At 36.3% G+C, this 13,934-nt stretch overlaps 1 protein-coding gene across 2 annotated transcripts; it reads right to left on the reverse strand.

The window, feature by feature from the left end:
• Positions 1-1,329: 1,329 nt before the first annotated feature.
• On the reverse strand, positions 1,330-7,084 carry LOC113732326 (phenylacetaldehyde reductase-like). 2 transcript variants are annotated; one of them, XM_027258027.2, is made up of 7 exons: positions 6,746-7,084; positions 4,570-4,701; positions 4,234-4,409; positions 3,892-4,080; positions 2,731-2,893; positions 2,275-2,461; positions 1,330-1,613 (listed from the first exon to the last, which is right to left on the reverse strand). In XM_027258027.2, exons 2-7 carry the CDS (start codon positions 4,685-4,687, stop codon positions 1,466-1,468), a joined length of 981 nt encoding a protein of 326 aa, XP_027113828.1. In that variant the 5' UTR covers positions 4,688-4,701; positions 6,746-7,084; the 3' UTR covers positions 1,330-1,465. The 2 variants fall into 2 exon arrangements, with proteins under 2 accessions (XP_027113828.1, XP_027113829.1); XM_027258028.2 differs by lacking the exon at positions 6,746-7,084 and having other exon boundaries at positions 4,527-4,666.
• Positions 7,085-13,934: the final 6,850 nt, after the last annotated feature.

The raw sequence follows: 13,934 nt of genomic DNA on the forward strand, positions 1-13,934 counted from the left end.
GAGTTATATGTATATTTTGAAAACTATAAGGGGGTTATATGGTAAAATATAAAAATTATACGGGGTTAGTGTGTCATATATTTATAAGGGTAATTTCGACATTTTTAGAAGTTCCGTTACGAATGACTATTTCTGTCACTTTGACACTTTAATCCAAACCATGAGGGGGTTATATATAACTTTTGAAACCATATGGAGGTTATGGAAAAAAAATGCTAAACCACAGGGGGGTAAAATGTAATTTACCCTATTTCTTATTGAAATTCTTTTTTTTAAGGAAATATTCCATCAATAATAAGTAGACTAAATGATTGGTTTTGAACAATAGATGCCTTCCACATTCAATTAGAACAAGAAGCAATACCCTTTAAATTAAATGGTAATTCCAAAAATGCGCACTTCTATATCAAAAAAAATGTATTCACAAAAATATATGGAAAGAGAATGAATATTGGATAGCTTTAAAAGCTTTTTTTCTTAAGAAAATCTCTTTCTACTGGGAATTCAAAAGGTTTTCGTATAGCAAACAAATAAATAAGTGATAAAAGTTTGAGATAATTTTGAAATGACTTTTTTCTTAATTGGCTTTGGGAAAGTTCAAACTGACAAGAACTAACCTTTAATAATTTGTTTGGCTAGGTGATTATTTGGAAAAGAAATTTGAGAACATATTTTCTGTTATTTTTTTATCATTCCAATCATCTTTTTGTCTTACGCACATTATATCACTAAAAAAAAAAGAGAAATTGTGACAATATAATATCAAATATGTTTCCAAATTGTTGGATAACTTATCCTCTGGAAAATTTTTTGTTGCATTACAAACACATTTTTACAATTATTTTTTAATCTTTCTAACTATCTTTTTTATCTCACTTGCATTAAATCACAAAAAATATTACAATATTATTCTAACAATTTTTTTCAAAATAATCTTCCATCCAAACACACGCCGCATACCATTAATCTCTGAATCAAACGCTTGCTAATTTATTGCTTTTTTAATTAGGAATAATTAGAACCCCATAGAGCCCTGAATCATTTGATTAGCACATTCCCACCCTAACGAGTCCTCAATAAATAAATTAAGTATTGAACACATTTTAAACTTCAGCAGGCTCATGTGGTTTAATGTAGTGCTAATAATCCTCAATTTTTTTCTAACAGGAGAAAGGCGCAAATTAAGAAGTGAGGAGGGGGAGGGGAGGGGGAATCTAAACTCGGACTTTTAATTCTTAAGAGTCGTAACTTTAGCCATTGGATTAAGCCTTCATTGGCATAGCCCTCCTATGGTTTCATATTGCTACAATAAAAGTTCGATCAGTCCAATAAAAATACCACAGACAATTATTAACTAGAATAAAAGTGCACCAGTCACATAGTTTTAAGAGTTTACTCTCACACAAGAGAATGAAAAGTTGGAAAATGTATATTTTCCAATCTCAATCTGCTCTAAGAATTTTGTTCAGAAGTTAACCAAGTTCTTCTCTTTGAAGCTTTCGATAGTATCCTTGAGGCAAACGTCGAAAGGAATGAACTCAATCCCCAAACTCTTTGCTTTCTCATTTGATATTTCGTAGTTTGGCTCAACCATAGGAGTACTAGTAGAACACCTGCAACAGGTCAAAACAATTAGAAACAAACTTTTAGAAATGAAAATGCTTATATTCAATTAAAGCTGTGTAACATTAGAAAGGTCGATTTTGCATTTTGATGGACTAGAATTCAAATAAGACGATGCTGATCTGTGACAGCAAAAGCATCAGGCTTTATTTTGGCCAGGAGAAGTATGATTCAGTGAATTTAGTGAACGGGAATACATAGGCCTACCAGCCTCAAAAGTCTAGACTCTTTCTTGATCCTCATCTTAAAATAGCCTAATAACACTTGCTAAAACAAATTGATTATCTTCAAGAGTAGTCTCTGTAATACTCCGTCTACATATAACTAGGATTGACTTAAACAAATTTGCTGTCTCCTGTTTAAGCTAATTTCCCACAGATTTTGCCCAGCCCAGTAACTTGGCCTAGCAGGTTGGAGTTTATCTAAAATCATGAGCATCAGACTATTTAGGTGATTTTTATAACACCATTAACAAACTACTGAACAATATTCCGGAGACTAGAATTATTTCCTATCCCAATTCTCACATGGTTGGACACTTGGACTATTGCAGTGAAGCTCTAGAAACGAATATGTAACTCTCGAGCTTGTACTTTTTAAGATCAATCAATGAAATAAACATGGTAAAGACCCAGGGAATTCGAGACTCACTCATCTGACAGTTGGAGAGTAGGATACAATTCATTCAGAGTCTTGATAAACTCAGTCCACAGTGCAAATCCCTCAACTACACAATATCTTCCACTGGCAGAAGGGACTTCAAAGGCTAGAATATGTGCATATGCAACATCTCTAACATCAACCCATCTCATGCGCGCGGTATAGAATGATGCAGCTCCTGCATTTAACACTTAAATCAATATCGTCTCATACGATAATTACTAGAATACTTACTTGTAAAGGTAGAACAGTCAATGAAAGATGAAAGTTGTCAAATTTAGAATTGCAGCCTGCTTTCCCAGGACGAGCGTAGTTTATATGAGGTGTCCTAAATTACCTTGATTAACTTATTCTTGAAAAAAGATGGTAGATATTTAATCATAATGAAAGATCGACGATATTTGTTATAGAATCACTATTTAATCTAAAACAAATTTCTCTACGTACCATTTACTAGGTTCAGGACCATTCCTGCAGTTACACTGGGATAAGGCTGCAAGATGGGACCAATGACCATTCCTGGTATGATTGCAACCATATCAATACCATGCTCCTTTGAGAATTCCCAAGCAGCATTCTCTGCCAAAATCTTTGATAGTGGATACCACAACTGACATGAGCAAAAAGATTTGTTAGCTTCATTTTAAAAACATAATTCTTTAAGTTGGAAAATGCAAAAGCTACGTTTCCAAAGAACTCAAGGAGATCATATTCAATCTTCCCACTTTTTTTTGTATTAGAAGTATACATGGCTTTAGATAAAGTTCTGCAAAAGACTAAGCTTAAGCATCTAGACCAAGTCTACTATCAACTTGGTTTGAGCATTTTTCGGTCAGTTCAGGCGCTATGGTATATTGGTGTGATAGTCGCCACAAGGTGCTTGGAATTTTGGCATGTTAGGGACGACATGGTTGCTGCAGAGTAATCGCCACACTCAGAGATTGTTTTTCCCAATTGGACATAGATATGGCGATTAATTTAGTGGTGTACAAGGCTTTAGGTGATGTATCCTGTCTCAAATTCATCATAATGTTGGCAATTTCTCATTAACAATTCGGCTTTAAGCATTTTGATTGATAGCAGTGTCCTATATCAAATTATTGAAAATTGTAAGACTTACATAAATTCTTTCATCTTACAAATTAACAACATGGTTGTTTTGTTCTCTCTCAACTTTGATTGCTACAAGCCTTTTAATTTTGTTGAAGCTGGCAAATGCTAAGCAGTAGAAAATTTCAGAATTTCTTTGTTGTTTCCTTTTCTATTTAGCAACCTATTCTTTTCGTATTTAAAACATCTTAGGATATTTTACACTTATGGTGTCCTAGATTTATTTTCTTAGTGGCGACGTATCCTGTGGCATCAGTTGGGTTTATTTTGTAAGGAATCAGAGTCAGGAAACACTTAACCGTAAAGCCTTTTGTCAAGTTCACATTAAAAAATGAATTTTTGTAAATACTTGCATTGCTCAAGCCTTTTCAGAAATAATATTATCTTCCATCAATAAATTGAATAAACACTAAACATTTCCTTTGACAAACAGAACAAGGAACCAACATTTTTTGAGACAGTTTATCAGGATATAAAAACAACTGATCATAGACGCACCTTGCGCTCCTCACAGTATGTTGGATCTGCAAACCAACTTTCGTCAACTACAACACCATCCTTCAGTTCCCGATTAGATGTCACTGCTCTCATAGAAGATGTTAAAACCACTCTTTTGATAGATGAAACTCTAGCACAAGATCGCAGCACATTCAGTGTTCCCTTTAGTGCAGGATCCAATTGCTCTATCTGAAGTTAATATAAATGAATTAGATCATTTGAATATCTAAGTAATCTCATAAAAATCCCTTAAGGATCTCAAGATTACGAATTCCAAGAGCTAAATCATTAATGTTTGTTGACATTTCAAAATCTCCAGATTTGTTCATGAGGTAAATATACCTGTGGATTGGTCACGCTCGCTGGATGAAGGAGTGGAGATGCAGTATGAAAAACACCTTCACATCCATCAACTATTACATCAAAGGATCCCTCTTCTAGTAAATTTGCCTGAAACAAGTGGAGTCTTTCCTTGGCTCCATCCAGTGCCATCAAGAATTCTGTCTTTTTTGGATCATCTGCAGCACAAAAAAAAAACTACTTAAGAAATGCCAACTTTTGTGTGATATTAACAAAAACCATTCATTCAAATCCTAAAGAATAAATACAAATGTGATCTATAGAAAATAACTCACTTTTCCTAACAAGAGTGAGATACGGAGGTCACCAATGACTTACTGAGGTCACGAACGGAAGCTTTGACAGTATAACCACGATGAAGCAACATCTTGATCAACCAAGAAGCTATGTATCCTGATGCTCCTGTCACGCACACCACCTTTCCCGCTCCACTCATTCTGTCTCTTTTTCCTTCATGTCAAATGTAAAGCAAGGAAGTCCAGATATGATCCATCTCAAAAGGCAAATGGACAAAGACTCCAAACAAGTTTGTTTGTGGATTGAATATGCTTTAGTCATTGAACCCACTAACAGATTAGCAACTACCTTAATAAAATTTAAACTATGTAACAACATATCAATTATCAATTTCTTGTATTTTTCTAAATGCAGAAGAAGAAATTTTTTTTTTTTTTTACGAAAATAGAGCAATGTGATCTATGATCTCAGCAAAGTCATCAAAACTTTGCCACATTTTTTTTTTTTATCGAAAAAGTTGTTTTAAATGGACAAAACTATTTTGTTTTTCACCTGTTTGTTTTTTAACATGCTTCCCTTGCATACACGAAGAGACCAAGAATGATTAAGTCATAAATGTGAGGCATTGTCCCAACTCATTTAGAACAGGTTGAAGAGAATTAAAGTCCTTTTAAACTACATGTTAGAGGCTCAAGCACCCATGCTTCACAAAATTCTTGGTTGGCCTGTTATATCCCTCCTCTTAGCACAAGAATGCCAATTTTTTGCAGCTCCTGTAGTTTAACTGCTCAGACCAACTACTCCACAATAGAAGCCAAGATGTTTCAATTAGAACAAAATCTCTTTTTGTTTCCCAGAAAGTACATTAAAACATTTTTATATCAATTTATCAAAATATAGGGATATATTGGATCTAGCTGGATATGTGAATCATGCATTTAATTAATATAAAAAAGAATATAAACAACAAAACAAAGTGCTAATTCCTGAAATTTCCTGATTCTCTACTTAAGTGTTTAGGGCTTTCTTATAACACTAAAGTGGTGGAGTGCATAAGGCATGGCGAGTGGTCTTGGCAGACAGGGAGGAGATGTACTGCTGTTGTGAAGGAGAGGATCGTGGCATATGGAAAGGGGCTTCTTCTGGGGAATCCTCAGTGAAATCAGCAATTAGAAAACTTTTTTCTTGTTGAGAAGACGGTAACTTGGTGTAAACTGGGGTGGGGTAGTGGTCATGTGCCAAAATTTTCTTTTGTACTGTGGTTAGTTCTACAAAAGAAAACTGAAGACAAAAGACATACTTATCAGATTGGGTGTGTCAAATATATCTCACAGTTTGTGTGCTATGTAATCAAAAGGATTAATCTCAGGAGCATCTCTTCTTTGAATGTGCGTACTCTCGATGTATTTGGGACAAGGTGCACCATATGTGCTTGCTATACAGAGGTAATCTTTTTTGGGAACAGAAAGTGCTATGGTGGTGTCATCATGGTATTTCTAGATCTTTTGCTGCCAGTCTTGGAAGACTTGTGTTAGTTGCAGCTATGTGGACTGTGTGGCAAGAAAGGACAAGAAGAATTTTTCAGAGATCTGCTATGACTACAGTACAGCTTCTGAATGCAGTAGCTAGAACAATTCAGATGATTGTTAGTTCATGGCCTAAAGTTCCGCAAACTCAGGAGAACTGGCAACCGGCACTGGAATGGGGACTGGATTTAGACAGTCTCCAAGTCCAGTGTTATTCCTGTTTTGATTTGATCTTGATAATTGGTAAAGACAGTTTGTATAATGGGATGGTACGCTAAGTGCTCTTGATGTATTAGGAGTACACTACTCCTGTGCAAATCTTATTGGAATATTATTGAAATGATCATTTTCGTGAATTCTGTTACAAATGATCATTTACATCATTTTGACAATTAGTTCAAACTACAAGGAATTATGTACGTAACTTTTAAAACTATAGGAGTTATGTTGAAAATCGCCAAACCATGGGGGGTAAAGGGTATTTTACCCAAGAAAAAATGGTCAAAGAAAACGATACAAAAATCCTCTGTTCCATATAGGGCTTGCACGAACTGTAGAAATTAAAGAAAATAAAAAAAATGCAAATTAAACTAATGATGAGTGACGTTATCCCTTCTTTGATTTAGTATCACAATAAAAGTGCTGCAGAAAAATAGAAAAGCAGAGCCAGCAAAACTCTGTTAAATGAACATGGAATCGAGAGATAAAGGAGAAAAGGAGAGTAGTCTTACAAGGGTTATTTGCTGAAGAAAGCAGGGCGAAAACGGCAGCGCCAAGCTGCGATGGCTCCTCCCCTTCCTCTGCTCCTAAGTTTCTGTAACCTTTAAAAGAGCTCAGAAGTGTTGACTTTTCTCCTGCTGGGTTATATTGCTAAAACATTTGAAGTATTTTTTGGGGATTTTCTTGGTTGAGAGAGAAGTAGATGATGACAAAAGTCGATGGAATGAAAAACAATGGAGGAGTTTTGTGTGTTGGCAGAATTAAGGCGCCGATGATAGGTGGATTAAAAAATTGTTTGGTGGATTAAGAGGAAGGAGACAATACTAAACCGTTGATTTATACACTGATTTAAATTACTAAATTATACTAGTAGGCTAGGGTGTCGTTTTGAGCTCATTATAATGTCGTTTTTCAGCTCATCATGATGTAGTTTTGCTGATTGAATGTGATTAATAGGAGAATATAATGATATAGGGTTGAAATGGGCTATTCCATTTTTTTCTATTCGTATTTATTTATTCAGCTCATTATAATGATCTTTCCATTCTAGGTATGATTGCATTTTTTGTAGAAAAATTTTTTAGATTTCCATGAGGATTTTGTTCTCTCATTTTTTTTAATCACCGTTCTACCTCATATTCTATAAATTAAAAAAAAAGTACTATAATAAATTTTTTCCAAAAATTTCCTAAAAAAGGCAATCCAAACGGGATTATGAAGGATTTGAATAGTTTAAGATTCCCAGTCTCATTTTCAAATATAACGTTATTATTATGCTTGCAGGACAGTATTACGTTGCTTGATGTCGATATTTCAACTACTTCTCACTACAATCTGTGCAAAAATGGAAATATAAAATACAAAATAACGACAAGAAATCTGTGATGTCAATCATATAGCCGGCTGAGTATTATATTGTTATAACAAGTATATTTATCTCTAATAAAGACATGTCTACAATTAATCTAACTCAATTGTCAATTACTCATGAAAGTTCTCTCCCTTCTTTAAATTGGTTGGCCTGCCTTAAATATTCTTTCTTTTTCATCTGTTGGATTTGTCCTATTTGTCCCTTGACACAGGAATCTTTTCTTTCTTTCGAAGTAGAGGACAAGTTCAAATAGTCAAGAAATAGAAGGACTTCCGCATTAAACAATTAGTCTTTAGAATCTTGTCTTTCCAAGAAAAATTTAGGTTAAAAGTGTGGAAATTCTCCACCCGTTATAATTGTTATTACAAGAATGCGCCATTCTCAATTTGACAACAGAGGACTCAAAAGGTACCATAACAGCTTTTTGTAAGGGAACAAAGAAGTAAATAGAATAAATATAGAGTTTGTTATAATTTTCTGATATGCAACTGACATACTAAACTATCAATTTTAGCAGTAAACCTCAGATCATGAATATGTTGCATATTACTTAAATCAGGTGAATCTAATCAATCATGATATATAGATATCTTAGATAAAATGGCACTCATAAAAATATTTTGATAAATTGATGTAGATTAGGGTACCAAGGTTTAAATGCTAGAACATACATTTTAAGAGACAAGTGCAAATTGAAAATAGTCTAAGGTGCATATTGCAATAAACCTAAAAAAATTTTAATTACTGAATTAATTTCCAAGAAAAATGCACCAAACCTCCCTTACAGTTCATAGATTGACTTTTTCAGTAACTTAGTTTTAAATGATACGTTTACGTTCCTCACAAAAAGTGAAGCGCACTAATTTGGTCCAAACTTCTTATTCCATCCACTTTTCAGCTCGATACTTTAATGCGATGTACATGTGAGGAACTTTTGTTGGGGATTCTCACTTGAGTTCTAAGAATTTGGACCTCAAGATGGCTTTCATGGAAGACCAGGATAATAACTAATAAATCTATTATCAGTAAAACCATATCCAAGACGAGAGCCTAAGAATCTGGATAGGGTGTAAGTGAGGCAAGAATTGGGATCAAATGGGGAATGGTAGTGACGGCTCAATCATCCTAATGTATGCACAAAAAGTGAAAAGTCCCTCCAAATGCTATAATCATCCCTATTTTAAATAACCATATCTTTTCCATCACCCCTATGAGGTAGCACTACTAGAGGAAGTAGTGTGCATACACCATCTCACTTCCCAGTGTTAGTACCTGTAGTGGGACCCATACACGTGTCAGTTCGGACATGAGGACCTGGCAGGTCGGGCAGATCAGCTCGGATACAGTTCATGACAGTTCATGCAAGGCCGCCGCCTCCCATGAGGATGGGCCTGATAGGCCACGGCTCCCGAACTTGTCGGAGCCAACAGACGGAGCCCTAGAAGGACTCCCTCCCAACTAGGACTCGTAGTCCCATAAGGAAACTACTACCCAGACTCTATAAATGCAACACAATGGGGCAAGACAAGGTACGCCATCTACAGCTCTCTATACCGTTACTCTGTTCTGAAAACCCTTATTGACTTGATCGTCGGAGTGGCGCCGGGGGACCAAGCCCCGCCGTTCACCTCTCCCTGCAGGGCAGTTCATACGCCTCCACCCTACGTCAGCTCGTTCCTACCCAGCTCATACAGCTTGCGCAGCACAGTTCGGATCTCGCTTTGGCAGTTGCATCAGTACCCTTTTTTGCTAGCTACCTTATCTGTTTTTGCATTCCATGTTCCCATTGAGCTCTCTCCCTGATCACATTCTAAGGCCCTCTGATCCAGGGCAATAGACAACTAGGCCTAAGCCACAGTGCTCGGGTGAGGGCGATTCCTTCTTTGAGTCGCCTATCCATAGACCCATATCTCTCCCTATGGTGAGTAAACTCATTCTACATGGACCTCCAAATAACTATGGATCCTGCTTCCAATTTATACAAAAATCAAGGTTGGGTTATGTAAAAACAAAAAAATCCACAGATTGAACTGATCTGGATAATTCAGCCAAATGAATTGAGCTGCTAAGACGACTACACTTAATCAGGCCGAACTAACTTATGTGCTTCACCGAGATTGGATCTGACAAGCTAGCACTATAATCATCGAGATTCCATGAGGTAGAATTTTACCACCAGGTGATCTTTTAGGATGAGATGAATTATATTTGTTCAAACTAACAAAGGGGAGGTTGGATAAACTGAACTTTTGTCAGCTCTTGAATATGACTTGCATATAAAGGGGCTATTAAAGGACTAGGGTCTGATCCCCGGGGTCACTCTGACAATTGAGTCAGTTTTCGAGTTATTGATGTTTTTAGGAAAGGAGAAGTAAAGAGTTGAGTATCAGATGCCCTACCTTTGATGGTCTGTACCTATATTTATAGGAATGAACAAATCATAAATGGATCCTTTAGTGATTATCCTATGAGTTTCTGATACAGATGAAAATCTAATAATTATTTCATGGATTCCTGATAGGGATAATCCTTTAGTGATTGTATCATGAGTTAGGATGATTATTTAGTAATGTTATCAAGTTATTGGGGATAATTCTGATAGTTTATTCACTTATCAATTAATAACAATATAAGTCCTATATATAGATTTGGACATAACTATAGTTCGACTATATCCAACCAACGTAGTTCGGTCATGAAAATTTAGCCATAATAGTTCGGCCATGACAGTTTAGCCATGATAGCTCAGCCATGATATATGTCAGGTATTAATTTTTTCAACCTCTACGATACCCCCAAATCGAATATTTTTCAATTCGAGATATATCCGATCTGTTACCTATGCATATATTTCTCCTGGGTCATTCTATCTTGTGTAGATAATTTTAACCAAGAGCTCATTAAAGCTATTAATTGACAACCTTGTATAGGTAGATCATTGCAAATGATCTAAAAATTTTTAAGTTGAGAAATTTGGTTAGATCTCTTGAGTTATTATAATAACTTAGTTTAGATCGTCTAAATTGTTATGTCAAGTTGACTTATCAAAACTTTAGACAACCCATTTTGTTGTGGTGGTGTTAGCTCATATGTTAAGTTTGGCAATGTAGAAGAGATCTTCTCATAGATCAGCTTGTCACCTTATGATGAGCTCTATAGTTCATCATCTTCAGCAATTTTCATCTTTTGATAAGTTCTACATCTCAACATCATTTGATATGTTTGGCTCATAGCTTAGCTTTTCATCTTATGATGAGCTGCAAAGCTCATCATCTTGAAATAAGCTATGGAGTTTGAAGAAGCACTGAACTTCCCCGGACCAAGCTGACCTGATGAGCTCGGCGTGCTGATGAGGAGAGCGTGTCTCTGGCCTGCAAAGCGAACAAGAGAGTGAACTAGTGGGGGAGCCCCGAGGTCGTCCCCGAGGGCACTTCGACGGTCAAGTTAGTTTCTGGTGAGTGAGATTCACAGGAGTTAAACGGACGGGAGTTATTGCCGAATAGTGAGTGTACCTTGCGCAGTCGGTGTGCGTTGTTATTTATACCTGCTTAGGAGTCCGACCTCCGTACGTTTCGGGACCTGCCCAGAATAGCCTCAATCCCGCACTGAGGGGGACCAATCCCGACCTATGCGGGATTGTTCTCTGGAGCCCCTTGGAGCCCTAGCGGCGGAGGGCCGCGGGACGGTTCCCATGGGCCCGGGGTCTAAGCCCAGCTCAGGCCTCCCTGGGCTGCCACGTGTATAGGCCCAGGACGGGGCCTCTGCAGAGTTCAGCATCATTTGATGAACTTTACAGTTTGGCATCATTTGATGAGTTCAACTCATAGTTCAGTTTGTCATGTTGCGATGAGTTTTTCTGATAAATCAACTTGTCACCTTGTGATGAATTCTTTAACTCGTTATCTTTTGGTGAACTTTATAGTTTGTCATCTTTTGATGAGTTCAATAGTTCGACATCTTTTGATGGCCTTTGCAGTTTTGCATCTTTTAATGCCCTTTACTCGCAGCTCAATTCATCATCTTGCTATGAGTTTGGTAGTTCGGCATCATTTGTTTACCTTTACAATTCGGCATATTTTGATGAGTTTGGTTCGTAGTTCAGCTCGTCATATTGTGATGAGTTTTTCTCATAGACCAGCTCGTCACTTTGTGATGATCTCTTTAGTTCGTCATTTTTTGGTAAAACTTTGTAGTTCGTCATCTTCTGATAAACTCAACAGTTCAACATCTTTTGATGACCTCTGCAATTTGGCATCTTTTGATGCCCTCTGCTTGTAGTTTAACTCATCATCTTGTGATAAATTTGGTTGTTCGGGATCTTTTAATGCCCTTTGCTCGCAGCTCAGCTCGTCATCTTATGATGAGCTCTTCAAGGCCCAAATTTTGCTCTTCAATTTGGTAACTTTCATCTAAGTAAGATTGGCTCTTTATTCTTTTCCCTAGTTATTATGCAACTAGAGTTTGCTTTCGAGGACCTTAACTCATCAATTTTCACTGAGATAGACATACACATCTTTTCTTATTTAGTCATCTTGTAACCAGCTTTTGCTTTTTTTGATATCTTAATTCATCAAATTTTGCCACGATGCGATCAAATCGAATTCTCTTCTCTAGTCATTGTGTGACCAGGATTTGTTCTTTGAGGACCTTAACTCTTTAGTTTTCGTCAATGTGGGGTCTTCTTATTTTTTAGCTTCTCATTGTGTGATGAGCTGTTCGCCTCATCATCTAGTGATGAGGTCTTTAGTGAGGCCTTCTTGCTTTCTTCTCATTACTTTATGAGAATATTTTTTCATTTGATTTTACTGAATGTGGTGAAATGGTCATAAGTTTGGAGGGCATGCTCGTAGGATCTTTTTGTATCGTTTTTCATAGGAGAAGCACAACTGTCGATTCCCACAGATAGCGTCAATTGTAAAAACAGAAAAATCCATGGGTCGAACTGATATGGATAGTTCAGCTAATAAGCTGAGCTATGGAGATGACTACGCTTGACCGAGCTAAACTGACCTAGGTGCCTAACTAAGCCAACCCGGGTAATGTGCATCTGACAAGTTAACATTATAATCATCGAGATTCCATGAAATAGAATATTACCATTAGCTGACCTGTTGGGACGAGATGAACTATATTTGTTCAAACTAACATAGGGGAGGTTAGATGACTTGACCTTCTGTCAACTCTTGAATATGACCTACATACAAAGAAGATGTCAAAGGATCGGGGTCTAATCCCCAAGGTTACTCTAATGATCAAGTCAATTTCTAAGTTACTGATATTTTTAGGAAAAGAGAAGTAGAGAGTTGAGTAAGTATTAGATATCCTACCTTTGATGGTCTATACCTGTATTTATAGGAATGCACGGACTATGAATGAATCCTTTGGTGATTAACCCTTGAATTCCTGATAAAATGACCATCAAATGATTATCTCATGAGTTCTTGATAGGGATAATCCTTTAGTGATTATCTTATGAGTTAGGATGATCATTTAGTAATGTTATCAAGTTATTGAAGATAATTCAAATAGTTTATTCACTTATCCATTAATAACAGTATGAGTCTTATCTATAGACTTGGACATAACTATAGTTCGGCCATGTCCAATCAATGTAGTTCGGTCATAATGATTCAATCATGATAGCTTGATCATGATAGTTCGGCCATGAGAGCTCGGCCATGATATATGTCATATGTCAGGTATTAATTTTTTCAACCTCTACAGATTACAAGGCTTCTAATTCCAATTCTAGTATCAAATAGAGTGCCTAAAAGAGCTCCCAAACTATCCAGTATCAAAAACTTTCAAGGAGCAAAAAGATCAAATAAGTAATTTCAAGTTACCCATATGAGGATATTCATTTTAATCAATTCTAAAACATCTTGTAAGTGATCTCATCCCTTTGTCAAATAAAAAGGACCGAAAAAATAACGAGCAAATACTTTTAATGGTCTGGGTTGTTTCTCTAAAATCCTTCACTCACTCAATTTGACAATTCTTTTCCTCTCCTCTTTAATCTGATGAAGAGGTTGAAATAATTATAAGATGTTTTAGGATTGACAAGATATATCAGGTCATTTGGATGTTAAAAATTTTTTATTTGACCTTTTTGCCCCTTTAAAGTCCATGTGTTGGTTCGGCGATGCTTTCTAGTGAAAATGTGGTCTCAACTAGAGTTTGCAGCCAAATTGGTGTTTTCACTTTTGGGAGAGACTCAAATGCATCATATGAAAAGCCAGGGCCCATAAAAGTTCAAACGGCAAAATGTAAGGACATTCCTTGCAAATCTCCTAGAATATTCTTTAGCTTTTGTTTCGCAAATCTCCTAG

The sequence above is a fragment of the Coffea arabica genome, chromosome 2e (assembly GCF_036785885.1).
Source record: "Coffea arabica cultivar ET-39 chromosome 2e, Coffea Arabica ET-39 HiFi, whole genome shotgun sequence".
In the NCBI taxonomy this organism is placed as follows: Eukaryota; Viridiplantae; Streptophyta; class Magnoliopsida; order Gentianales; family Rubiaceae; genus Coffea; species Coffea arabica.

Bases quoted from the DNA above. Each gene is read 5' to 3' on its own strand.
- LOC113732326 (XM_027258027.2), bottom strand. From the start codon at position 4,687: ATGAGTGGAGCGGGAAAGGTGGTGTGCGTGACAGGAGCATCAGGATAC. The intron at 4,081-4,233 runs GTATATTTACCT...TATTAACTTCAG, and splicing joins CGAGCGTGACCAATCCACAG to ATAGAGCAATTGGATCCTGC. The intron at 2,462-2,730 runs GTACGTAGAGAA...TGTTAAATGCAG, and splicing joins GGTCCTGAACCTAGTAAATG to GAGCTGCATCATTCTATACC.